Below are 25,632 nucleotides of genomic sequence, written 5' to 3'. Positions count from 1 at the left end.
AAGGTAACATTTTACAATTAACCCCGTAGGCGGTAGTCTTCAATGGGAAACATTTGGGGTAATTTAAACATGTTCGGATGTTAAATTGATATTTGGATATAAATACACTAAATTGCCACTTTTTTCATAATTTCATCGAGTCATATTGACTAAAAACGGAGTAGCCATGTTTTAGAGCGATTCTCTTAGCTGTACTGGCAAACTTGATGTAAATAAGTGCTATTTTATATCATTATTTAAATGTCTCTAAATACCATATAAAATACCATTGCATTTTAGGTAATAGGTTAATTGTAACAAATGTTACAATGTACCCCCATTACACATCTGAATCTAATCCGAGTATTGTGACAAAATACAACAATAATTATTGTCATCAACTATACCAATCAAAAGACCTATTCTATCTGATAAAAAAATGATATGATTAGATAAAGGTTTCACAGGTTTCACAGGTCAATAATCAAAAAAGGGAGGTGACAAGAATATTTAGAATTTGTCCTGTCAATATATATATTTTGAATGTATGGATTTAAGCCACATTTCCTAGGCATGTATATACACTAACCAATTATACGCACATTAAATAACACTTTTCTAAGGGGCTTCTAATCTGAGTTATTTAGTTGTTGCTTTGTGCCCTGTGTTGCTTTGTGCCGTGGTCTCCCCTATCCAATAACTATTGAGTGTTCACACACTAAGAACACCTGCTCTTTCCATAACATAGACTGACCAGGTGAATCCAGGTGAAAGTTATATGATCCCTTATTGATGTCACTTGTTAAGTCCACTTAAATCAGTGTAGATGAAGGGAAGGAGACAGGTTAAAAAATGATTTTTAAGACATGAGACAATTAGGACATGGATTGTGTCCGTGTGCCATTCAGAGGGTGAATAGGAAAGACAAAAGATTTAAGAGCTTTTAAACAGGGTATGGTAGTAGGTGCCAGGCGCACCAGTTTGTGTCAAGAGCAGCAACGCTCAACAGTTTCCCATGTATTTCAAGAATGGTCCACCACCTATAGGACATCCAGCCAGCTTGACACAACTGTGGGAAGCATTGGAGTCAACATGGGCCAGCATCCCTGTGGAACACTTTCAACACCATGTAGAGTCCATGCCCCAATGAATTGAGGCTGTTCTGAGGGCAAAAGCAGGTGCGGGTGGGGGGGATACAACTCAATATTAGAAAGGTGTTCCTAATATTTGCTAAACTCAGTGTATGTAATTTGAGCATATAGTTTTCAGGAGAGTTATGCAACACAAGAAATGCAAGTCTCATAGGAGTTGGCATGCCATAGTTCTCACAAATAACATGACTAACAGGGTTTATTCACACCTTGTTGCTTCAGTCGCAGTGTAATGACTCAGCGTTGCACCTGCAGTGAGCCCTCTCTGACTGTGTGGATCTGAACACTCACTAGCCTACCTCTCCCCTCTGCCTCTACCTCTCCCTCTCCTCTGCCTCTACCTCTCCCTCCCCTCTGCCTCTACCTCTCCCTCCCCTCTGCCTCTACCTCCCCCTCTCCTCTGCCTCTACCTCTACCCTCTACCTCTCCCCTCTACCTCTACCATTACTCTCTACCTCTCCCCTCTACCTCTACCTCTCCCGTCTGCTTCTACCTCTCCCTCCCCTCTGCCTCTACCTCTCCCCTCTACATCTCCCTTCTACCTCTACCTCTCCCCTCTACCTCTGACTGTCATCAGTAGCACCCAACCGTTTAACCTGCTCTTTACACCTCAGCTAAATGGATTGTATGTACTGACAATTGAGAAATCATTTGACTAAACTAAATAAAAAGAAGAAGAAAAGGTACTATGAAACAAAGATACATTCTATAAAGAATGATAGTAAAAGCTTTGGAGGACCTTAAATACAATTTTGGGCAAGAATAAGATGGTTCAATTCACACAATTTTTAATTCTGTAAAGTGAGTGTGGAAGAGGTGAACAACGATTGTTGTCTATCAACAATGACAAGCCACCTGCGTCTGACAACTTGGATGGAAAATGTCTCAGGATGATAGCGGACTACAGTGCTTTCAGAAAGAATTCACATCCCTTGACTTTTCCCACATTTCGTTGTGTTACAGCCTACATTTAAAATGGATTAAATTGAGATTTATGGTCACTGACCTACAAACAATACCCTGTAATATCAATATCACCGGTCTACTACACCTACTACATGGTTTTTTACATTTTTGCAAATGAATTAAATTTGGAAAGCTGAAATGTCTTGAGTCAGTAAGTATTCAACCCCTTTGTTATGGCAAGCCTAAATACGTTCAGGAGTAAAAATGTACTTAACAAGTCGTATAATAAGTTGCATAGACTGTGTGCAATCATAGTGTTTAACATGATTTTTGAATGAGTCCCTCAATGCTTGTAAGTGTAATTGCTTTCCTCCTCTTCTTCCGAAGAGGAGAGGCAAAAAGGATCAGAGGACCAATATGCGGCGTGGTAAGTGTCCATGGTTCTTTTAATACGTAAATGTACACATGAACAACTGAATACAAAAACAAGAAACGTGAAAACCCCAAACAGTCCTATCTGGTGCAAAACACAGAGACAGGAACAATCACCCACAAACACACAGTGACACCCAGGCTACCTAAGTATGATTCTCAATCAGAGACAACTAATGACACCTGCCTCTGATTGAGAACCATACTAGGCCGAAACATAGAAATACCCAAATCATAGAAAAACAAACATAGACTGCCCACCCCAACTCACGCCCTGACCATACTAAATAATGACAAAACAAAGGAAATAAAGGTCAGAACGTGACAGTAAGTAAGTATTTCACTGTAAGGTCTACTACACCTGTTGTATTCAGCGCAAGTGATAAATAAAATGTGATTTGATTTGATCTCTCTACCCTCAGTCAAGCTTCCTCATCTCTGTATCCTCAGTCGAGCAGTGAATTTAAAACTCTAAGACCAGGAAGGTTTTTCAATGCCTCGCAAAGAAGGGCACCTATTGGTAGATGGGTAAAAAAAAAGCAGACATTGAATACCTCTTTGAGCATGGTGAAGTTATTAATTAACCTTTGGATGGTGCATCCATACACCCAGTCACTACAAAGATACATGTGTCCTTCCTAACTCAGTTGCCGGAGAGGATGGAAACCGCTCAGGGATTTCACCATGAGGCCAATGGTGACTTTAAAACAGTTACAGAGTTTAATAGCTGTGGATCAACAACATTGTAGTTACTCCACAATACTAACCTAATTGACAGAGTGAAAAGAAGGAAGCCTGTACAGAATAAACGTATTATAAAAACATGCATCCTGTTTGCAACAAGGAACTAAAGTAATACAGCAAAGAATATGGCGAATCAATTAACTTTTTGTCCTGAATACAAAGTGTTATTTTTATTTTATTTTTATTTCACCTTTATTTAACCAGGTAGGCTAGTTGAGAACAAGTTCTCATTTGCAACTGCGACCTGGCCAAGATAAAGCATAGCAGTGTGAGCAGACAACAAAGAGTTACACATGTTTGGGGCAAATCCAACACAACACATTACTGAGTACCACTCTCCACATTTTCAAGCTTAATGGTGGCTGCATCATGTTATGGATATGCTTTTAATCATTAAGGACTGGGGAGTTTTCAAGGATAAAAAATAAATGGAATGGAGCTATGCACAGGCAAAATCCTAGAGGAAAACCTAGTTCAATCTGCTTTCCACTAGACGCTGGGAGATGAATTCGCATTCCAGCAGGAAATTACCTTAAACACAAGGCCAAATATACACTGGAGTTGCATACAGAGAAGACAGTAAATGTACCCGAGTGGCCGAGTTACAGTTTTGATTTAAATCTGCTTGAAAATCTATGTCAAAACTTGAAAATGGTTGTCTAGCAATGATAAACAACAAATTTGACAGAGCTTGAATAAGTTTGTAAAGAATAATGGGCAAATATTGTACAATCCAAGTGTGCAAATCTCTCAGAGATTTACCCAGAAAGATTCACAGCTGTAATCTCTGCCGAAGGTGATTCTAACATGTACAGTTGAAGTCGGAAGTTTACATACACTTAGGTAGGAGTCATTAAAACTAGTTTTTCAACCACTCCACAAATTTCTTGTTAACAAACTATAGTTTTGGCAAGTCGGTTAAGACATCTACTTTGTGCATGACACAAGTAATTTTTCCAACAATTGTTTACAGACAGATTATTTCACTTCACTCAGAAGTTTACACACACTAAGTTGACTGTGCCTTTAAACAGCTTGGGAAATTCCAGAAAATGATGTCAAGCTAAGTTAATTTTTTATTTTTTTTACTAGGCAAGTCAGTTAAGAACAAATTCTTATTTTCAATGACGGTCTAGGAACAGTGGGTTAACTGCCTGTTCAGGAGCAGGGGCAGAATGACAGATTTGTACCTTGTCAGCTCTGGGATTTGAACTTGCAACCTTTCGGCTACTAGTCCAACACTCTAACCACTAGGCTACCATGCCGCCCCAGTGACATCATTTGAGTCAATTGGAGGTGTACCTGTGGATGTATTTCAAGGCCTACCTTCAAACTCAGTGCCTCTTTGCTTGACATCATGGGAAATTCAAAAGAATTCAGCCAAGACCTCCAATTTTTTTTGTAGACCACCACAAGTCTGGTTCATCCTTGGGAGCAATTTCCAAATGCCTGAACATACCACGTTCATCTGTACAAACAATAGTACGCAAGTATAAACACCATGGGACCACACAGCCGTCATACCGCTCAGGAAGGAGACGCGTTCTCTCTCATAGAGTTGAATGTACTTTGGTGAGAAAAGTGCAAATCAATCCCAGAACAATATCAAAGGACCCTGTGAAGATGCTGGAGGAAACAGGTACAAAAGTATCTATATCCAAAGTAAAAAGAGTCCTACATCAACATAACCTTAAAGGTGGCTCAGCAAGGAAGAAGCCACTGCTCCAAAACCACAATAAAGAAGTCAGACTACGGTTTGCAACTGCACATGGGGACACCGATCATACTTTTTGGAGAAATGTCCTCTGGTCTGATGAAACAAAAATAGAACTGTTTGGCCATAATGACCATTGTTATGTTTGGAGGAACAAGGGGGGGGGGCTTGCAAATCGAAGAACACCATCCCAACTGTGAAGCACGGGGGTGGCAGCATCATGTTGTGGGGGTGTTTTGCTGGTGCACTTCACAAAATAGATGATATCCTGAGGAAGGAAAATTATGTAGATATATCGAAGCAACGTCTCAAGACATCAATAAAGAAGTTAAAGCTTGGTCGCAAAGGGGTCTTCCAAATGGACAATGACCCCAAGCATACTTCCAAAGTTGTGGCAAAATGGCTTAAGTACAGCAAAGTCAAGGTATTGGAGTGGCCATCACAAAGTCTTGACCTCAATCCTATAGAAAATTTGTGGGCAGAACTGAAAAGGCGTGTGTGAGCAAGGAGGCCTAGAAACCTGACTCAGTTACACCAGCTCTGTCAGGAGGAATGAGCCGAAATTCACTCAACTTATTGTCGGAAGCTTGTGGAAGGTGACCTGAAACGTTTGACCCAAGTTAAACAATTGAAAGGCAATGCTACCAAATACTAAATGAGTGTATGTAAACTTCTGACCCACTGGGAATGTGATGAAAGAAATAAAAATCTGAAATAAATCATTCTCTCTATTATTATTCTGACATTTCACATTCATAAAATAAAGTGGTGATCCTAACTGACCTAAGACAGGGAATTTTTACTAGGACTAAATGTCAGGAATTGTGAAAAACTGAGTTTCAATGTATTTGGCTAAGAGGTATGTAAACTTCCGATTTCAACTCTATTGACTCAGGGGTGTGAATACTTATTTAAATTAAATATTTCTGTATTTAATTTTCAATATATATGCTTAAATGTCTAAAAACATGTATTCACTTTGTCCTTGTGGGGTATTGTGAGTTGATGGGTAGGATTATATATATATATATTTTTCCAATTTGAATTCAGGCTGTAACACAACAGAATGTGGAATAAGCCAAAGGGTTTGAATACTTTCTGAAGGCACTGTATATTGCCACTCCTATTTGCCATCTTTTCAATCTAAGCCTACAGGAACGTGTGCCCTCAGGCCTGGAGGGAAGGAAAAGTCATTCGGCTACCCAAGAATATCAAAGCATCCTTTACTTGCTCAAACAGCTGACCAATCAGCCAGCTACCGATCATTAGTAAACTTTTAGGAAAAATTGTGTTTGACCAGATACAATGCTATTTCACAGTAAACAAATGATCAACTGACTATCAGCACTTACACAAATGACTGATGAGTGGCTGAAATAAATTGATTATTAGAAAATTGTTGGAGCTGTATTGTTAAGACTTCAGTGGAGATTTTGACGTTATCATCATAATTCAGTGGAGATTTTGACATTATCGTCATAATCTGCTGATGGAAAAACGAATGCGTTATGGCTTTACATCCCTGCTATAGCGTGGATCGAGCGTTCTGTCTAACAGAGCACAGAGGGTGTTTTTTTAAAATGGAAGCCTCTCCAACATAATTCAGGTATATTCGGGCATTCCCCAGGGCAGTTGTCTAGGCCCTTTACTATTTTAAATCTTTACTAATGACCTGCCATTGGCACTGAGTAAAGCCAGTGTGTCTATGTTTGCTGATGAATCCACACTATACATCAGCTACCACAGCAAGTGAAATCACTGCAACACTTAACAAAGAGCCCAGTCAGTTTTAGAATGGGTGGCAAGTGATACACATTTTATTTGGGACAAATCATTCACTAAACCCTAAACCTCAACAAAAACTTGTAATGAATAATGTGGAAATTGAGCGGTGAGGATACTCAACTGCTTATATAACCCTGGATTGCAAACGGTCATGGTCAAAACATATTGATACGATGGTAGCTAAGATGGGGAGAGGTCTGTCCTTAATAAATTACCTAGTTTTGTTGTACCTGGACTATTGCCCAGTCATATGGCCAAATCCACATAGGCAAATTACAGTTGGACCAGGACAGAGCAGCATGGATGGCACTTAAATGTACTCGGAGAGTTAACATCAATAACATGCATGTCAATCTCTCCTGGCTCAAAGTAGAGGAGAGATTTACTTTATCACGACTTTTTTTTGTGAGGGGCATTGACATGTTAAATGCACCAAGCTGTCTGATCAAACAACTAGCACACAGCTCAGACACCCATGCATACCACACAAGACATGTCACCAGAGGTCTCTTCACAGTCCCCAAGTACAGAATGGACTCTGGAAACGCACAGTACTAAACAGAGCCATGACTACATGGGACTCTATTCCACATCAAGTAACTCATGCAAGCAGTAAAATCTGATTTGAAAAACTGATAACACCTTATGGAACAATGTGGACCGTGAGAACACACACACACTCGCACACACACGAACATACGCATAGGCCTATGTTTACTACAATAATAATAGGTTAATATTTTTTACTAAAACAATGATTTACAACAATCTTACTCATTTTACTTCATCAATATTAATTAGCTTAACATTATCCTTCACCCTCATCTATTGTAGGTCTATGTTTGTTTCCACTCTCACCAGCCTTTGTTAGGATGTCTCCTCTGCCTGTCAGCTTCTCACTCTGTTTTTGTCCTCAATCCGCCCCTTTCCTCCTCCTCTCGATTCTCCCTTTCCTGCCTACACACACACTCACTCACACGCACGCACGCACACACACCCACACGCACACGCACGCACGCACACACACACACTCACACACACACACACACACACTCACACACACGCACACACTCGCTCGCACGCACACACACGCACACACACACACTCGCACGCACACACACACACACACGCACACACACACTCACTCACACGCACACACACGCACACACACACACACTCACACGCACACACGCACACACACACACACACACACACACACACACACACACACACACACACACACACACACACACACACACACACACACACACACTCGCGCTCGTGTGCTCTCTCTCTTCCTCTCTCTCCAGGTTCTACTGGGATTTCACAATGCTTCTCTTCATGGTGGGTAACCTGATTGTCATCCCGGTGGGCATCACCTTCTTCAACGATGGGACGACCACCCCCTGGATCATCTTCAACGTCATCTCCGACACCTTCTTCCTCATGGACCTGGTCCTCAACTTCCGCACTGGCATCATCATCGAGGACAACTCTGACATCATCCTGGACCCCAAGACCATCAAGAAGACGTACCTGAAGACCTGGTTCATCGTGGACTTTGTCTCCTCCATCCCCGTGGATTATATCTTCCTGATCGTGGAGAAGGGGATCGACTCTGAGATGTATAAGACGGCCAGGGCCCTGAGGATCGTACGCTTCACTAAGATCCTGAGCCTGCTGAGGCTGCTGAGGCTGTCCCGGCTCATCCGCTACATCCACCAGTGGGAAGAGGTAGGATCACCCCCCCCCCCCACCCCTAAACGCTGCATCCACCAGTGGGAAGAGGTAGGACCACCACCCCACACCCCCCACCCCTGAACGCTACATCCACTAGTGGGAAGAGGTAGGACCACCACCCCACACCCCCCACCCCTAAACACTACATCCACTAGTGGGAAGAGGTAGGACCACCACCCCACACCCCCCACCCCTAAACACTACATCCACTAGTGGGAGGAAGTAGGACCCCCCCCCCCCCCCCCCCCCCCCCCCCCACCCCTAAATGCTACATCCACCAGTGGGAAGAGATAGGACCACCACCCCCCACCCCCGCCCCTAAACACTACATCCACCAGTGGGAAGAGGTAGGACCACCACCCCCGCCCCTAAACACTACATCCACTAGTGGGAAGAGATAGGACCACCACCCCCGACCCCCGCCCCTAAACACTACATCCACCAGTGGGAAGAGGTAGGACCACCACCCCCCACCCCCGCCCCTAAACACTACATCCACTAGTGGGAAGAGATAGGACCACCACCCCCCACCCCCGCCCCTAAACACTACATCCACTAGTGGGAAGAGATAGGACCACCACCCCCCACCCCGGCCCCTAAACACTACATCCACTAGTGGGAAGAGATAGGACCACCACCCCCCACCCCCACCCCCGCCCCTAAACACTACATCCACCAGTGGGAAGAGGTAGGACCACCACCCCCCACCCCCCGCCCCTAAACGCTACAGCCACCAGTGGGAAGAGGTAGGACCACCACCACCCCACCCCCGCCCCTAAACACTTCATTCACTAGTGGGAAGAGATAGGACCACCACCCCCCACCCCGGCCCCTAAACACTACATCCACTAGTGGGAAGAGATAGGACCACCACCCCCCACCCCCACCCCTAAACACTACATCCACCAGTGGGAAGAGGTAGGACCCCCACCACACCCCCGCCCCTAAATGCTACATCCACCAGTGGGAAGACGTAGGACCACCACCCCCCACCCCCGCCCCTAAACACTACATCCACCAGTGGGAAGAGGTAGGACCACCACCCCCCACCCCTAAACACTACATCCACCAGTGGGAAGAGGTAGGACCACCACCCCAACCCTGCCCCTGAAAGCTACATGGCTTAGTATAATTATCATAATGGATTGCCTCGAGGGGAGCTCGACCTCGCCTCATCCACTATTTGTGGTCATGGTGAAAGGATGAATGATTATAATGATAGTAGACATAGAGCACCATTCACTTGGACTCTTAGAGCTTGTAACATGGAAACTCATCTCATCCACTATTAATCTGTAGTGCCCACTCACAGCATCATGGCTACATGCTACATGGTTTAAGATAGTCACTATAGATGGAAATGCTAATAAAGCTAGATGGCTATTAGTGATGAGGAGGAAATATCGATAGTTACATGTCCAGTATTTTCCCTTCATAGCTTGTTCTCCATTTTATTTTTAAGTAGGGAGACAATTTGTTTTTATTTCCTTGATAGATGAAAACTCATTCTCATGGCTTTCTCTTGTCCATCTGCGGCAGACATATGTTGAGCAATATGTTTGGAACATTGAATTGCAATAAAATCACAGTATTGAGTAAGATGGCACCGGAGCAGAAGGCAGACATTTTACGTGCCCCCCAGTCCTTTTTCTTCTTTCATGACTCTGACGAGCCTGAGTCGGAGGATATATAGCTCCCTCGGGAACAGGCCCCGACCCCAGTCATCTGCGTGAAGAGGAGAAGGAGACGCTGGAGAGCGGGCTGCCTTCTGAGAAGTCGGAGGTGATCGAATAAACCCCCACTTCCCTCAATTCTGCTAGCAAACATGCAATCCTTGGACAATAAAATGGACGAGTTACTGGGAAGATTAAACTACCAACGCGACATTAAAAACTGTAACATCTTATGCTTCACGGCGTCATGGCTGAACAACGACAATATCAACATACAGCTGACTGGTTATACGATGTACCGGCAGGATAGAACAGCGGCATCTGGTAAGACAAAGGGGGGCGGTCTATGTATTTTTGTAAACAACAGCTGGTGCACGATATCTAAGGAAGTCTCGAGCTGTTGCTCGCCTGAGGTAGAGTTTCTTCATGATAAGCTGCAGACCACACTACCTACCGAGAGAGTTTTCATCTATATTATTTGTAGCTGTTTACAGAGCACAGTCAATGGCTGGCACTAAGATAGCATAGAATGAGTTGTATTCTGCCATAAGCAAACAAGAAAACGCTCATCCAGAGGCGACGTTCCTAGTAGCCCATGGACTTTAATGCAGGGAATCTTAAATCAGTTTTACCAAATTTCTATCAGCATGTTAAATGTGCAACCAGAGGGAAAATAACTCTGGACCACCTTTACTCCACACACAGAGACGTGTACAAAGCTCTCCCTCGCTCTCCATTTGGCAAATCTGACCATAATTCCATCCTCCTGATTCCTGTTTACAAGCAAAAATTATAGCAGGAAGAACCAGTGACTAGATCAATAAAAAAGTGATCAGATGAAGCAGATGCTAAGCTACAGGACTGTTTTGCTAGCACAGACTGGAATATGTTCTGGGATTCCTCCAATGGCATTGAGGAGTACACCACATCTGTCATTGCCTTCATCAATAAGTGCATCGATGACGTCATCCCCACAGTGACCGTACGTACATACCCGAACCAGAAGCTATGGAATACAGGCAACATCCGCACTGAGATAAAGGCTAGAGCTGCCGCTTTCAAGGAGCGGGACTCTAACCCGGAAGCTTATAAGAAATCCCGCTATGCCCTCCGATGAACCATCAAACAGGCAACCGTCAATACAAGACTAAGATCGAGTCGTAGTACATTGGCTCTGACGTTCGTCAGATGTGGCAGGGCCTGGAAACCATTACAGATAACAAAGCGAAGCACAGCCGAGAACTGCCCAGTGACACAAGCCTACTGGATGAGCTAAACTACTTCTATGCTCACTTTGAGGCAAATAACACTGAAACATGCATGAGAGCACCAGCTGTACCGGAAGACTGTGTGATCACGCTCTCCGCAGCCGACAGGCACTACGCCTGTGCCCAAGAACACTAAGGTAACCTGCCTAAATGACTACCGACCCATAGCACTCATGTCTGTAGCCATGAAGTGCTTTGAAAGGCTGGTCATGGATCACATCAACACCATCATCCCAGAAATCCTTGACCCACTCCAATTTTCATACCGCCCCAACAGATCCACAGATGATGCAGTCTCTATTGCACTCCACACTGCCCTTTCCCGCCTGGACAAAAGGAACACCGATGTGAGAATGCTATTCATTGACTACAGCTCAGCATTCAACACCATAGTGCCCTCAAAGCTCATCACTAAGCTAAGGACCCTGGGACTAAACACCTCCCTCTGCAACTGGATCCTGGACTTCCTGACGGGCCGCCCCCAAGTGTTAAGGGTAGGTAACAACATATCCGCCACGCTGCTCCTCAACACAGGGGCCCATCACGGGTGTGTGCCCAGCCCCCTCCTGTACTCCCTGTTCACTCATATCTGCACGCACAGGCACGACTCCAACACCATCATTAAATTTGCCAATGACACAAAAGCCTGATCACCGACAACAACAAGACAGAGACCTGGCTGTGTGGTGCCAGGACAATAACCTCTCCTTCAACGTGATCAAGACAAAGGAGATGATTGTGGACTACAGGAAAAAGAGGACCAAGCATGCCCCCATTCTCATCGATGGGGCTGCAGTGGAGCAGGTTGAGAGATTCAAGTTCCTTGGTGTCCACATCACCAACAAACTAACATGGTCCAAGCACACCATGACAGTCGTGAAGCGGGCTTGATAAAACCTATTCCTGCTCAGGAGACTGAAAAGATTTTGCATGGGTCTTCAGATCCTCAAAAGGTTTTACAGCTGCACCCTCAAGAGCACCCTTACTGGTTGCATCACTGCCTGGTATGGCAACTGCTCGGCCTCCGACCGCAAGGCACTACAGAAGGTAGTGTGTACGGCCCAGTACATCACTGGGGCCAAGCTTCCTGCCATCCAGGACCTCCATACCAGGCAGTGTCAGAGGAAGGCCCTAAAATTGTCAAAGACTCCAGCCATCTCAGTCATAGACTGTTCTCTCTGCTACCACACGGCAAGCTGTACCGGAGCGCCAAGTCTAGGTCTAAGAGGCTTCTAAACAGCTTCTACCCCCAAGCCATAAGACTCCTGATGTTGTCAAATGGCTACCAAGGCTATTTGCATTGCCCCCCCTCCACACCACTGTCACTCTCTGTTGTCATCTATGTATAGGCATGTACATACTACCTCAACTAAACGGTGCCCCCGCACATTGACTCTGTACCAGCACCCCCTTGTATATATTGTTATTTTTTACTGTTGCTCTTTAATTACTTGTTAGTTTTATCTCTTATTCTACACCTGTTGTATTTGGCGCATGACTAATACAATTTGATTTGATATAGAGTCATGAGAATCATGAGAATCACAATACATTGGCACCTAAGTATAGTGATAATATTGTAGTTTGAGGTCCCATACGATTCCCAGCCTTAATGGCTATGCTAGCAAAGTACAATTATTGTCAGAGAGAAGGTACAGTAGGGAGGTAGGACAGCATTACACAGAAGTAATTTATAGACAATGAGATAAATGTCCTATGGCAATAATGATAATGGATTGGATTTTTTACCACACTTTCCACTGTAGGTCTAAAGTGCTTTACTCTAGGTGTAGTGAGGGGTAGTGAATTGTAGATAGTGAATTGTAAATAGTGAATTGTAGATCATGAATTGTAAATAGTGAGTTGGACAGTGAGGGGTTGTGAATTGGGTAGTGATGGGTAGTGAATTGTAGATAATGAATTGTAGATAGTGAATTGGGTAGTGAGGGCTAGTGAATTGGGTAGAGAGGCGTAGTGAATTGAAGATAGTGAATTGGGTATTGAGGGGTAGTGAATTGTAGATAGGGAATTGGGTAGAGAGGCGTAGTGAATTGAAGATAGTGAATTGGGTATTGAGAGCTAGTGAGAGGTATTGAGGGGGAGTGAGGGGTAGTGAATTGAAGATAGTGAATTGGGTATTGAGAGCTAGTGAGAGGTATTGAGGGGGAGTGAATTGTGCTAAAGGTTGTCTAGACAAGTTGTCTAGGTAGACAATCATAGAATGCTCTGTCAAGCATAGAATATTCAACCAGCACACCACACTGTTCTGTAACCAGGAACTCTTGGTCCCCAATCTATTTGGACTTCTGCATAAATGAATAAAAAAGCAGATCTGTTTATAGGTGCTGTTAGGTCACTGAGTTCCTTCTCAGACATTTAGTTGTTGGCTGATGCCCAATAAGCTGTGAGACAGATGATCAGTCTGGACCCGGCCCTGTCTGCAAGCTGCATATGTTAGTTTGTTCCCAGTCGTTTGTCAAGGGCCAGGAGGTTTGCTTTGCTGTTCTCACTGAAATATGTGTGATGTTGTTGGCAGGAGGGTTTAAGCTTTTAAACACACTTTGCATTCTAATCACCATCTGTGTCGTCACCGTCTCCCCCCTTGACCTGTGAATCCCAGAAGGTGTCAGCTCGTCTTCATAGGCAGCATATTAGAGATGCAAACACATTTAATCAATTAAGACCCCTGAGGAGGTGCAGGTGGGGTGGAGGGGTGATAATATGGAACACCAGAGGGGGTGCTCACTATGATCATACTGTATGTCTTGCTAATTGTTATTATTACCAACCTGTAATTCAGTTAGGCTAGCGTTCCTCGTATGGGTTTAATTGTGTTTCCATACATTTTCTGTCTCTTTGTTGGCTTCAGGAATGGATTTCTGATTAGCTGGTTTTTCCTTCGGCCTTCATATCTAGTTATTTGTTCATCTACAGTAGATATATGCCTCTGCTCGATTCATTTTTTGAAGGGGTACTTTGTGCTTGGTTGGGCCCCTGGTGTGGATGGCGGATGGTGGATGGATGCACTGGGCCCTGTGTGTGCACATGACCTTTGGATAATTGGATTTCCTGAAGACATTATGCGACAAACACACAGAGCGGTGCATGATGGGTAGAGGAGGATACTTGGCATGCATGGAAGATGAGTGCTAAGATGGGCTGGTGTTAAACAGGCAAAAAATATATATGGTACTCAGTCGGGGTCTCAACTTACTATTGAGAGTTAGAATAATAGAATACACCATTTCTATATTTGGTTGTGCGTCATCATTAGCCCATATCACCAAATGGTTTTTATATTGGTAAGTTAGTCTCGCTGCCAGCTACAGTGCCTTGCGAAAGTATTCGGCCCCCTTGAACTTTGCGACCTTTTGCCACATTTCTTTTGCCGCTTTTTACGGACCTCTGAGACTATCACAGTGCAGGTGCATTTATTCGGAGACTTGATTACACACAGGTGGATTGTATTTATCATCATTAGTCATTTAGGTCAACATTGGATCATTCAGAGATCCTCACTGAACTTCTGGAGAGAGTTTGCTGCACTGAAAGTAAAGGGGCTGAATAATTTTGCACGCCCAATTTTTCTGTTTTTGATTTGTTAAAAAAGTTTGAAATATCCAATAAATGTCGTTCCACTTCATGATTGTGTCCCACTTGTTGTTGATTCTTCACAAAAAAATACAGTTTTATATCTTTATGTTTGAAGCCTGAAATGTGGCAAAAGGTCGCAGAGTTCAAGGGGGCCGAATACTTTCGCAAGGCACTGTATCTAAACTTGTAGTATGCATGGTCGAATTACCGAAAGTGTTCTACCTGGAACCAAAAATGGTCATGCTATGGGGACCGCCGAAGAACCCTTTCTAAGAGTGTGGAGTGGAGTTTCGAGAGGAAGTGTTAAGTATGGTGCTAGACGTGCTTCTCCACTGTTTAGGGTTGTGAGTGTTGTGCCAGTCACTTTTCTGACAGCTGTTGCACTGCGCTGGGCTGTGTTTACTGGCATCAGAACAGCGCAACTTTGTTTAGATCATTGTTTAGAAAGCAGGAGCAAAAGTCACAAAATAAACCTGATTTGGTTTTCTGCAAATATATAAATACCATGGGAGTCTTACTTTTGGGAACTTTACAGTCCTGTTGATCAAACAACCAACAGAGAGGCTATCTCTCCCTCGGTTGGATTCTTCCCGGTTCATTCTGAAATCCATCTATATAACACAAGACACTGCCGCACATCATCATCCCTCAATAACTTCAAGGGAAGACTGGGGTTCAGCCTGATGAACCAAACTACTCAGTAATCTCCTCCATATAGCCTAACTCTCACACACTCACATCCACACAATGCACCCACACATTTAAACAAAACAGTATATATATTTTCGTCATTACTAATCAATTTATTTATACATTTATAATTAGTAGGTTTTGTTATTATTTTTAAACAAACCTTTAAAAAAAACATATTTATTGTATATTGCTTGTTTGTGGTGTGGTTTTCCTATAATCCCTTGGGCTTCCAACCACTCCTGCACACTGTTTTCTTTGATGAAAATAAATATATATATACACAAATAAATAAGTAAAGTTGCCTATGCACAATAATAATAACAAGGTTATCTAGCCTGAGCCAGAGGTGCTAAAGTCTAGCACAGTGGGTGGTAGGCAAACCCTCAAACTTTTTCAGTTCATAGCCGAAATTGCACTGTGAATACGATGAGGAAGCCTGCTCAGCCTCCTGCAGCCTGCCCCCAGTCCCATAATAACCCACAAGTGAATGGGGTTTCAGAGCTTGCCTGCATGCTCATTTGATCAGTGCCAAATACATGAGTAGCTTAGTGATCCTAATAGCTGTAGCCACCAAAGCTGAAAATTAAACATTGGGGGAAAGTCTTCCACTCACACACTTGTCCAGGCAATAACATCACATCCTTCCAGCAGCTAGCTAGCGAGCTACAGTACAAGGCTCTGTGTCAGTTTAGGTTCAAGCTAGCTGTCAAGCCATATAGGTAGCTTGCTAAGTAAGTAGGCCTGCATAAATAAATAATCTAGCTATAGCACTAGCCACGTAACAGGACTGCATAGCTAGATTTATTGTGTTGAGATTCCCAATCACTGCCCTTTTCAATCCGTTTTTGTGCAAAGGGTCAGTGAAACTGAAGCAGTTCATCTCCTGAATGGCTGGAGGCAGTTAACAATGTGCTAGCTGTGATTTACAACCTGATATAGCAATATTTATTAGACTACCTAGCGATTTATTGGTGAACTTTATTAATCACGCATTGACTGCATACATTTAATTCTGCCAACAATGACTTACTCTACATAATTAGAAATTTGAGTCGAAAAATAACCTATTTTAGACCTCTTGTAAAGATGGGTTTGAAGCATAAAGTGCATATTTGATATTTTAGACCGATATAATGACTAGCTGTTTGTTTCATTTCTACAAAGTAGTTCCACTTCAAACTAATGGGAATTGCCATGGCGATATAACTGTTTGTGTTGTAGTAGTAGCAGTTTGCTTTTGCCGTTGTTGTTGTTGTGGTTGTTGTAGTAGTTGCTATTCACTCCTCCAAATGATTATGTGAGTGTTTATTGTTTCCCACACAAAAACAAAATGTTAGTTTGAAGACTTGAGGGTCTAATTGAATGAGTAATTTTGGTGATTACATTTTCACACAGAATTGCAGAGAATCTGCCTCAAAATGTGTCCAATTTCTGCTTCTCTTTGGTTCACTATTTTCAGATTTCTCATAACGCCATAAGAACCGTGGCCCGGTCCATGGTGCCTTATTAGAGCCATACAGTTGTCCAATCAGTCCTCCATGTTGGCACCAAACGTTCCATGACAGTAACATTCTAATCGGTATTCTCTGTAGAATGTAATTATCTTGGAACCTTTGTTGCCAACATGACACCCATTCTGATTCTGTCTTAAACTAAGTTAGCAGAACTCTGCATACTGTAAATACTGCTCTGGTATTCTGACTATCTCCTCTCCTCCTCAACATGTCACTAATCATAAGTGACATGTTGACTCTATAAATAGATGTGCTGAAGTGCAGTATTTTGTAAGTTGCCAGGTCATATTAGAAACCAACTATCAGAAGCCCCAAAAGGTTAAAGTGGCATTAAGAAAGATTAACTGGTGATTCATGTCCAATCACAGCCGTGGTAGAGATAGTGTATGATGTCATCAGTCAGTGACTGTAAGTTAGGAATGCACCATACTCATTTACATTTACATGCAAGTCATTTTATCCAGAGCAACTTACAGGTACATTCATTTTAAGATAGCTAGGTAGGACAACCAAATATCTCAGTCATAGTAAGTAAAATTTTCCTCAATAAAGAATCTATCAGCAAGTAGGAAAAAGTCAAGTGTGAAAGACAAGGGTGCTATTTAAAAAAAATGTAGTGGGGGGAGGAGGGGGTGCTATGGGATTTTTTAAGATGCTCTTTGAAGAGATAGGATTTCAGATATTGGGCAGGGACTCTGCTGACCTGGCATCAGGGGGACTCTGGTTCCACAATTGGGGTGCCAGGACTGAGAAGCATTTAGTCTTCCATCTTGTATTTGACTAATACCTCCTCAGGGATCATTGAAAGATGATTGTCCTTGTGGCCAGTTTGGTTTCTTGCTTAGGGCTCAGAAATGCATATGTTTTGGGGTGAATTTTATCTGGTTGGGTTTAGAGAAGCATACCAATTTTATCTGGTTGGGTTTAGAGAAGCATACCCCTTTTATCTGGTTGGGTTTAGAGAAGCATACCCCTTTTATCTGGTTGGGTTTAGAGAAGCATACCCCTTTTATCTGGTTGGGTTTAGAGAAGCATACCCCTTTTATCTGGTTGGGTTTAGAGAAGCATACCCCTTTTATCTGGTTGGGTTTAGAGAAGCATACCCCTTTTATCTGGTTGGGTTTAGAGAAGCATACCCCTTTTATCTGGTTGGGTTTAGAGAAGCATACCCCTTTTATCTGGTTGGGTTTAGAGAAGCATACCCCTTTTATCTGGTTGGGTTTAGAGAAGCATACCCCTTTTATCTGGTTGGGTTTAGAGAAGCATACCCCTTTTATCTGGTTGGGTTTAGAGAAGCATACCCCTTTTATCTGGTTGGGTTTAGAGAAGCATACCCCTTTTATCTGGTTGGTTTTTTAAAAATGTATTTTACTAGGCTAGTCAGTTAAGAATACATTGTTATTTAGAATGACATCCTAGGAACAGTGGGTTAACTGCCTTGTTCAGGGGCAGAATAACAGATTTTTACCTTGTCAGCTCGGGGATTTGATCTTGCAACCTTTTGGTTACTAGTCCTAAGCTCTCACCACTAGGCTACCTGCTGTGTATATCCATCTGTGCCTACAGACTTGTGTACCGGTATGTGTTTGTGTGGGAGTGTGTGAGGGAGTCCTGTCGTGTGTGTTACAGTTCTGATTAATGTGTTGTATCTGGCTGTAACACATGTCTGCTCTGTTCCTGCTGTGTATCTGATGGCCGACTGATGGGAAGCTGTCTTCCCCCTCTCATTAATCGCTCTTAATTCGGTCCAAAGGAACAGCAGGCAACATGGTTCTGCTGACTGTAGTCTTCTCCTTTAATCCTGCTTCTAGGGATTGTCATCTTGATCACTAGAGAATCTTGCAGCAAATTAAACAGGAAATCTTGAAGAATTCTGTGACTGTGATTCTCTCTCTATTTTTCTCTCTCTCTCTGCTTCTCTATCTCTCGATGTCTCTCTCTCTCACACACACGCACGTACTCTCACACACACACATACTCACACACACACATGCACGTACTCACACACACACACGCACGTACTCACACACACACACACACACACACACACACACACACACACACACACACACACACACACACACACACACACACACACACACACACACACACACACCACATATCCTTCCTCTCCGCCTTAACTCATTCCTTGTCTCTCCATCTCTGTTTTAGATCTTCCATATGACCTATGACCTGGCCAGTGCAGTAATGCGTATCTTCAACCTGATTGGTATGATGCTGCTGCTGTGTCACTGGGATGGCTGTCTGCAATTCCTGGTTCCCATGCTGCAGGACTTCCCCCAGGACTGCTGGGTCTCCCTCAACAAGATGGTGGTATGTGTTTGATTCATTACATGTTTTACATTCACAAGTAAAACTGGATAAACAGAAAAAAGGCTCTGCACACTTCCAGTTCGATACAAAGTTATTTTAATTGTAGCTAAGCTTTCGTTCAATTGACCTTCATCAGAGCATATTATACACAGTGACGCACAGTTATGCTCTGATGAAGGTTGATTGACCGAAAGCTCAGATACAATTCAAATAACTTTGTATATGACTGGATGTGTGCAGAGCCTTTTTTCAGTTTATCCAGTTTTCAGGACCTTCAGTAATACATTTTGGGTGTGCGGGGGATTCAACCTATTATAAACATTCATAGTTAGAACTAGCGACTAGAGCGGCAAAAGGAAACATCACGCATAAGCCATTCATTAATCAATGCTTGGTTCCTAATCAATAAGAATAGTCTCCCACAGGTACACAATAAACATCTATCAGATACAGATTCTGTTGTTGATTTATCAATAGAACAAAAGACCTTCATCATATTGCTCGTGATGAAAGCTTTGTGAAGAAGGCCTATTGGGAAAACACATCAATGTGTTTTAACTGGTAATCAGTCCAGTGATTAGTACTATTGATGGTTGTTTGAACCGTCTACTGTTAGAACAGTCAGCCAGTGAGCCAGACACAGCCAGCCCAGCCATCTGAAGACGAGCGAGGGAACGGTGAGAAAAATAACAAGTCAGACAACACGATTTATGCACACCTACGCATCCCTCCCTTCATCTCTCCCTCCCTCCACATCCCTCTCTCCCTACGCATCCCTCCCTTCATCTCTCCCTCCCTCCACATCCCTCTCTCCCTCCGCATCCCTCCCTTCATCTCTCCCTCCCTCCACATCCCTCTCTCCCTCCACATCCCTATCTCCCTCCGCATCCCTCCCTTCATCTCTCCCTCCCTCCACATCCCTCTCTCCCTCCGCATCCCTCCCTTCATCTCTCCCTCCCTCCACATCCCTCTCTCCCTCCACATCCCTCCATTCCTCCCTCTCTTTTTCTCATCAGGGAGGGGCGATGACAGGAAAGATTAAGAGGAAAGGGAGGAAAGGGAATGTGCCCGGGCAGCAGGCTCCTTTGTTCTTGTCTCTTTTCTCTGGGAGGTAAAAGTTGAGTGTTTATAGGTCCATCCGTCAGTCCGGCCTTTTACATGCCCAGGGAAAACCGCTCCGTCTCCCAGCCTCTGCCCTACCCACCAGGCACAGCTCCAAATGGGTTTTTAAACGGATTGGGTTCTGCTCCTCTGCTGTCATTGGGCCTGCCACCACGTCACGTAAATGTTCCGTTATTTTTACATTTTCCTGCAGGGCAGATGTTGACGTGTGTTCCTTTTTATCGACGTACAGAACTAATACCCCATCAAATGAGTCCCCCGGTGGGCCTAAAGCAATGAAAGGAGAAAGCAGATTAAAGTTTTCCTTTTATCTGTTATGAAGGGACGAATCCCTCTTGGTTTGTGATATCCAATTGAATTAGACTAAATTGTCAAGACTGTCATCTGAGCTGTGTTTCCAGCTGTTTTGTGTCTCAAGATTTGTTTAAATCAGGTCAGCTGAGAAAGGAGAAAACTACCTTGGCTCTGCTTCCCAATCTTACAACCTTGGGAGGTATTGCAGGGGTGAGGTGAGCGTTCAAGTGACCAGAACAGATATTAGTTGATTTGTTGATTGATCAGGTATCAATGCTAATATGAAAGGCATGTTTGAGAATGTGATAACAACAGTGGGACTCGTGTGGATTTCCCAGGACACTCTCTCTAATGCAAGGTTCTGAACATCTCCACCTCTCAGGAGTGTGATTGTCATTTCCCATAAGTGTGATGTCAGACTGTAATAAACCTCTTGACCTTCTCTGACAGGTACAGGCATTCTGACAGGCCACCTCAAAGTAAAAACCTTATCCTTCTATAATAGACACCTAGGGGTCCTGAATACTTTATAGTGTACTGTATAAACTCCCAAACTGACACTCTCTCTCTGTCAGGCCATTGACTTCCCCCTCTTCCCTCCTCCCCCTTTCCCTCCCCCTCTTCCTCCCTCCCGGTGTATAATCAAGGGCAGCATCTCTCCAGAGGGCCGTCACTCTGAAGCGAGCGGCCCAGGCCACCTGAGACCTCCCCGTTATTCAGTGGCTGACAACTCGTAACATTAGCCACCGTGTAGCAGCCAGGACATCCATCATCACTACTACACCAATAGCTTGTACACAAGCTATAGTACAGGCCGGTGGAGGAGTCAGGAGTCCCCACAGGCAGTAACTCATGGAGGGCAACGTGAGGCGGACGGGGGCGAGGGCAGGCAGGTTGTTGTAACCCCTTTGAAGAGTATGAAGAGCCTGTTCCCTTCTTTTTTGATTGAAAGACATCACATGATGCTAATCAGTGTTGTATTACTCAAGATGTCCGGTCTCGAGACCACATATTGAGTGTCTCGGTCTTGTCTCGGTGTTGGATACATTTGTACTCGGTATTGACTCTGTCTCGGTCAGGGAGGACTCCTAATAAGACCAGCCGAGACCAGTGCATAAAAGCTCTTCGCCAGACCAAATATATATACCCTCCTTTGTTAAAACATGAACATCTTAACAGGCTTTATATCTATTATAGACAGGTTAGTACAGTGGTGAACCTATAGGCCTTCAGTGGTGAACCTATAGGCCTTCAGTGGTGAACCTATAGGCCTTCAGTGGTGAACCTATAGGCCTTCAGTGGTGAACCTATAGGCCTTTAGTGGTGAACCTATAGGCCTTCAGTGGTGAACCTATAGGCCTTCAGTGGTGAACCTATAGGCCTTCAGTGGTGAACCTATAGGCCTTCAGTGGTGAACCTATAGGCCTTCAGTGGTGAACCTATAGGCCTTCAGAGGTGAACCTATAGGCCTTTAGTGGTGAACCTATAGGCCTTCAGTGGTGAACCTATAGGCCTTCAGTGGTGAACCTATAGGCCTTCAGAGGTGAACTTATAGGCCTTTAGTGGTGAACCTATAGGCCTTCAGTGGTGAACCTATAGGCCTTCAGTGGTGAACCTATAGGCCTTCAGTGTGTGACAGGTTAGTATAGTGGTGGACCTATAGGCCTTCAGTGTGTGACAGGTTAGTATAGTGGTGAACCTATAGGCCTTCAGTGTGTGACAGGTTAGTATAGTGGTGGACCTATAGGCCTTCAGTGTGTGACAGGTTAGTACAGTGGTGAACCTATAGGTCTTCAATAGAGAAACCATGAGAGTAGCCTACACAATCGCAAAGCACGTGAAATATATTCTCATGCTCGCTGCTCACATAGCCGAGTTTCAGCTGAATATAATCTGCGGGCACCAAGAGTGTGCAGCTGTCAACTGGTTCTGGCATGGAGCAGCTCACAGAAGAATGACATCGGTAGCCGGTAGGGTAGGAAAGAAGTTTCAACTTATATCTACCAGTGAATGCTAACTAAGGCAACAATAAGTATGCAAACTAGGTATTGAAAAAGTTTAATCTGAGGTGTTGGTTTTTAGGATAGTAGGATTTGTGATGCGCAATTGTGATCAGGGGCGTAGACATGGATGTGCCTTTGTGGACAGAGGCCCACCCACTGGGGAGCCAGGCCCAGAGAGGCCCACCCACTGGGGAGCCAGGCCTTCCAATCAGATTGATGTGATGTGATGTGATGTGATTGGGGAGCCAGGCCCAGAGAGACCCACCCACTGGGGAGCCAGGCCCAGAGATGTGATGTGATTGGGGAGCCAGGCCCAGAGAGGCCCACCCACTGGGGAGCCAGGCCCAGAGAGGCCCACCCACTGGGGAGCCAGGCCCAGAGAGGCCCATCCACTGGGGAGCCAGGCCCAGAGAGGCCCATCCAATCAGATTGATGTGATTGAAGCTTTGTTGTGGACTTAGACCATCACATGTTTTATTTACAGTAACAGTCAACAGTTTGGACACACCTACTCATTCAAGGGTTTTTCTTAATTTTTTACTATTTTATATATTGTAGAATAATAGTGAAGACATCAAAACTTTAAAAAACAAACACATATGGAATCATGTAGTAACCACAAAAGTGCTAAACAAATCTAAATATATTTCATATTTGAGATTCTACAAAGTAGCCAACCTTTGCCTTGATAAAGTAGTCACCTTTTGCACACTTTCTCCCCAGAGACCGGCAAAGCAAAATCCTGATTGGATCTTTTTGTCTCTTCGGTGTTAACCCTTTCCTTTTCATCATAAACTGAAGAGATTCAATCAAAACATAATTGAAAATAATAATATAATGATCAATATTATTATATTATTATAATCATTATTTTATAAATCCTTAGCCCTTCTCTGAAGGCATAGAAGGCTCATTGTTCCCCACTGTGTTGTGGTTAGTAATCATATGTACACAGAAATATGTACACAGAAATATGTACACAGAAATATGTACACAGAAATACTGGATATTTTGAACTGTTATTATGGTAGGTATTTTACAAAATTTCAATCATGGTCTTGAATTGGACTCGCATTTTTCTGGTCTCATCCTTGACTCTGTCTCGGACCCCTTGTCCCCCTCCCGGTCTCGATCTTCAATCAAATTCATCCATAAAGCCATTTTTTTACATCAGCAGACGTCACAAAGTGCTATACAGAAACCCAGCCTAAAACCCCAAACAGCACAGTGGCTAGGAACAACTCCCTAGAAAGGCAGGAACCTAGGAAGAAACCTAGAGAGGAACCAGACTCTGAGTGGTGGCCAGTCCTCTTCTGTCTCTGCCAGGTGGAGATTATAAGAGTACATGGTCATTAAGGCCAGATTGTTCAAGATGTTCAAACATTTATAGATGACCAGCAGGGTCAAATAATAATCACAGTGGTTGTAGAGGGTGCAACAGGTCAGTACCTCAGGAGTAAATATCAGTTGGCTTTTCATAGCTGAGCATTCAGAGGTCGAGACAGCAGGTGCAGTAGAGAGAGAGAGTCGGAAACAGCAGGTCCGGGACAAGGTAGCACTCCCGGTGAACAGGTCAGTGTTCCCCAGCCTCAGACAGAACAATTGGAACTGGAGCAGCAGCACGACAAGGTGGACTGGCGCTAGCCAGGAGTCATCAGCCCAGGTAGTCCTGAGGCATGATCCTAGGGAACAGGTCCTCCGGGAGAGAGTGAGGGAGAGAGAGAGATAATTAGAGGGAGCATACTTAAATTCACACAGGACACCAGATAAGACAGGAGAATTACACCAGAAAGAACAGACTGACCCTAGCCCCCCGGCACATAGACTATTGCAGCATAGATACTGGAGACTGAGACAGGGGTGGGTTGGGGGACACTGTGGCCCCATCCGACGATACCCCCGGACAGGGCCAACCAGGCAGGATATAACCCCACCCACTTTGCCAAAGCACAGCCCCGACACCACTAGAGGGATATCAACAGACCACCGACTTACTACCCTGAGACAAGACTGAGTATAGCCCATGAAGATCTCCTCCACCGCATGAACCCGAGGGGGCACAAAACTGGACAAGAAGATCACATCTGTGACTCAACCCACTCAAGTGACGCACCCCTCCTAGGGACGGCATTGAAGAGCACTAGTAAGCCAGTGACTCAGTAATAGGGTCAGAGGCAGAGAATCGCTGGGGAGAGAGGGGAGCCGGTCAGCCAGCAAGGGCAGTTCGTCGCTCCAGTGCCATGCCGTTCACCTTCGCACCCCTGGGCCAGACTACACTCAATCATAGGACCTACTGAAGAGATGAGTCTTCATTGAAGAATTAAAGGTTGAGACCGAGTCTGCATCTATCACATGGAGAGGCAGATCATTCCATAAAAATGTAGCTCTATAGGAGAAAGCCCTGCCTCCAGCTATTTGCTTAGAAATTCTAGGGACAATAAGGAGACCTGCGTCTTGTGACCATAGCATACATGTAGGTATGTACAGCAGGACCAAATTGGAGAGATAGCTAGGAGCAAGCCAATGTAATGCTTTGTAGTTTAGCAGTAAAACCTTGAAATCAACCCTAGCCTTAAAAGTAAGCCACTGGAGTAATATGTTACCTTTTTGAGCTCTAGTCAGGATTTTAGCAGCTGTGTTTAGCACTAATGACGTTTATTTAAGGCTTTATCCGGGTAGCCAGAGA

The 25,632-nt window shown here is 44.0% G+C and overlaps 1 protein-coding gene across 1 annotated transcript in view; it reads left to right on the top strand.

The window, feature by feature from the left end:
• Positions 1-25,632, top strand: part of LOC109874766 (potassium/sodium hyperpolarization-activated cyclic nucleotide-gated channel 2) — a 76,083-nt gene that overhangs the window by 2,594 nt on the left and 47,857 nt on the right. Inside the window, exons 2-3 of the mRNA XM_031810866.1 lie at positions 8,022-8,445; positions 19,366-19,527. Coding sequence (XP_031666726.1) covers positions 8,022-8,445; positions 19,366-19,527 — 586 coding nt within the window. The remainder of the gene's footprint in view (positions 1-8,021; positions 8,446-19,365; positions 19,528-25,632) is intronic.

Source organism: Oncorhynchus kisutch, linkage group LG30 (genome assembly GCF_002021735.2).
Source record: "Oncorhynchus kisutch isolate 150728-3 linkage group LG30, Okis_V2, whole genome shotgun sequence".
Taxonomy (NCBI): Eukaryota; Metazoa; Chordata; class Actinopteri; order Salmoniformes; family Salmonidae; genus Oncorhynchus; species Oncorhynchus kisutch.
The sequence above is the reverse complement of the archived record's forward strand: the minus strand, read 5'-3'. Positions and strand labels throughout refer to the sequence as shown.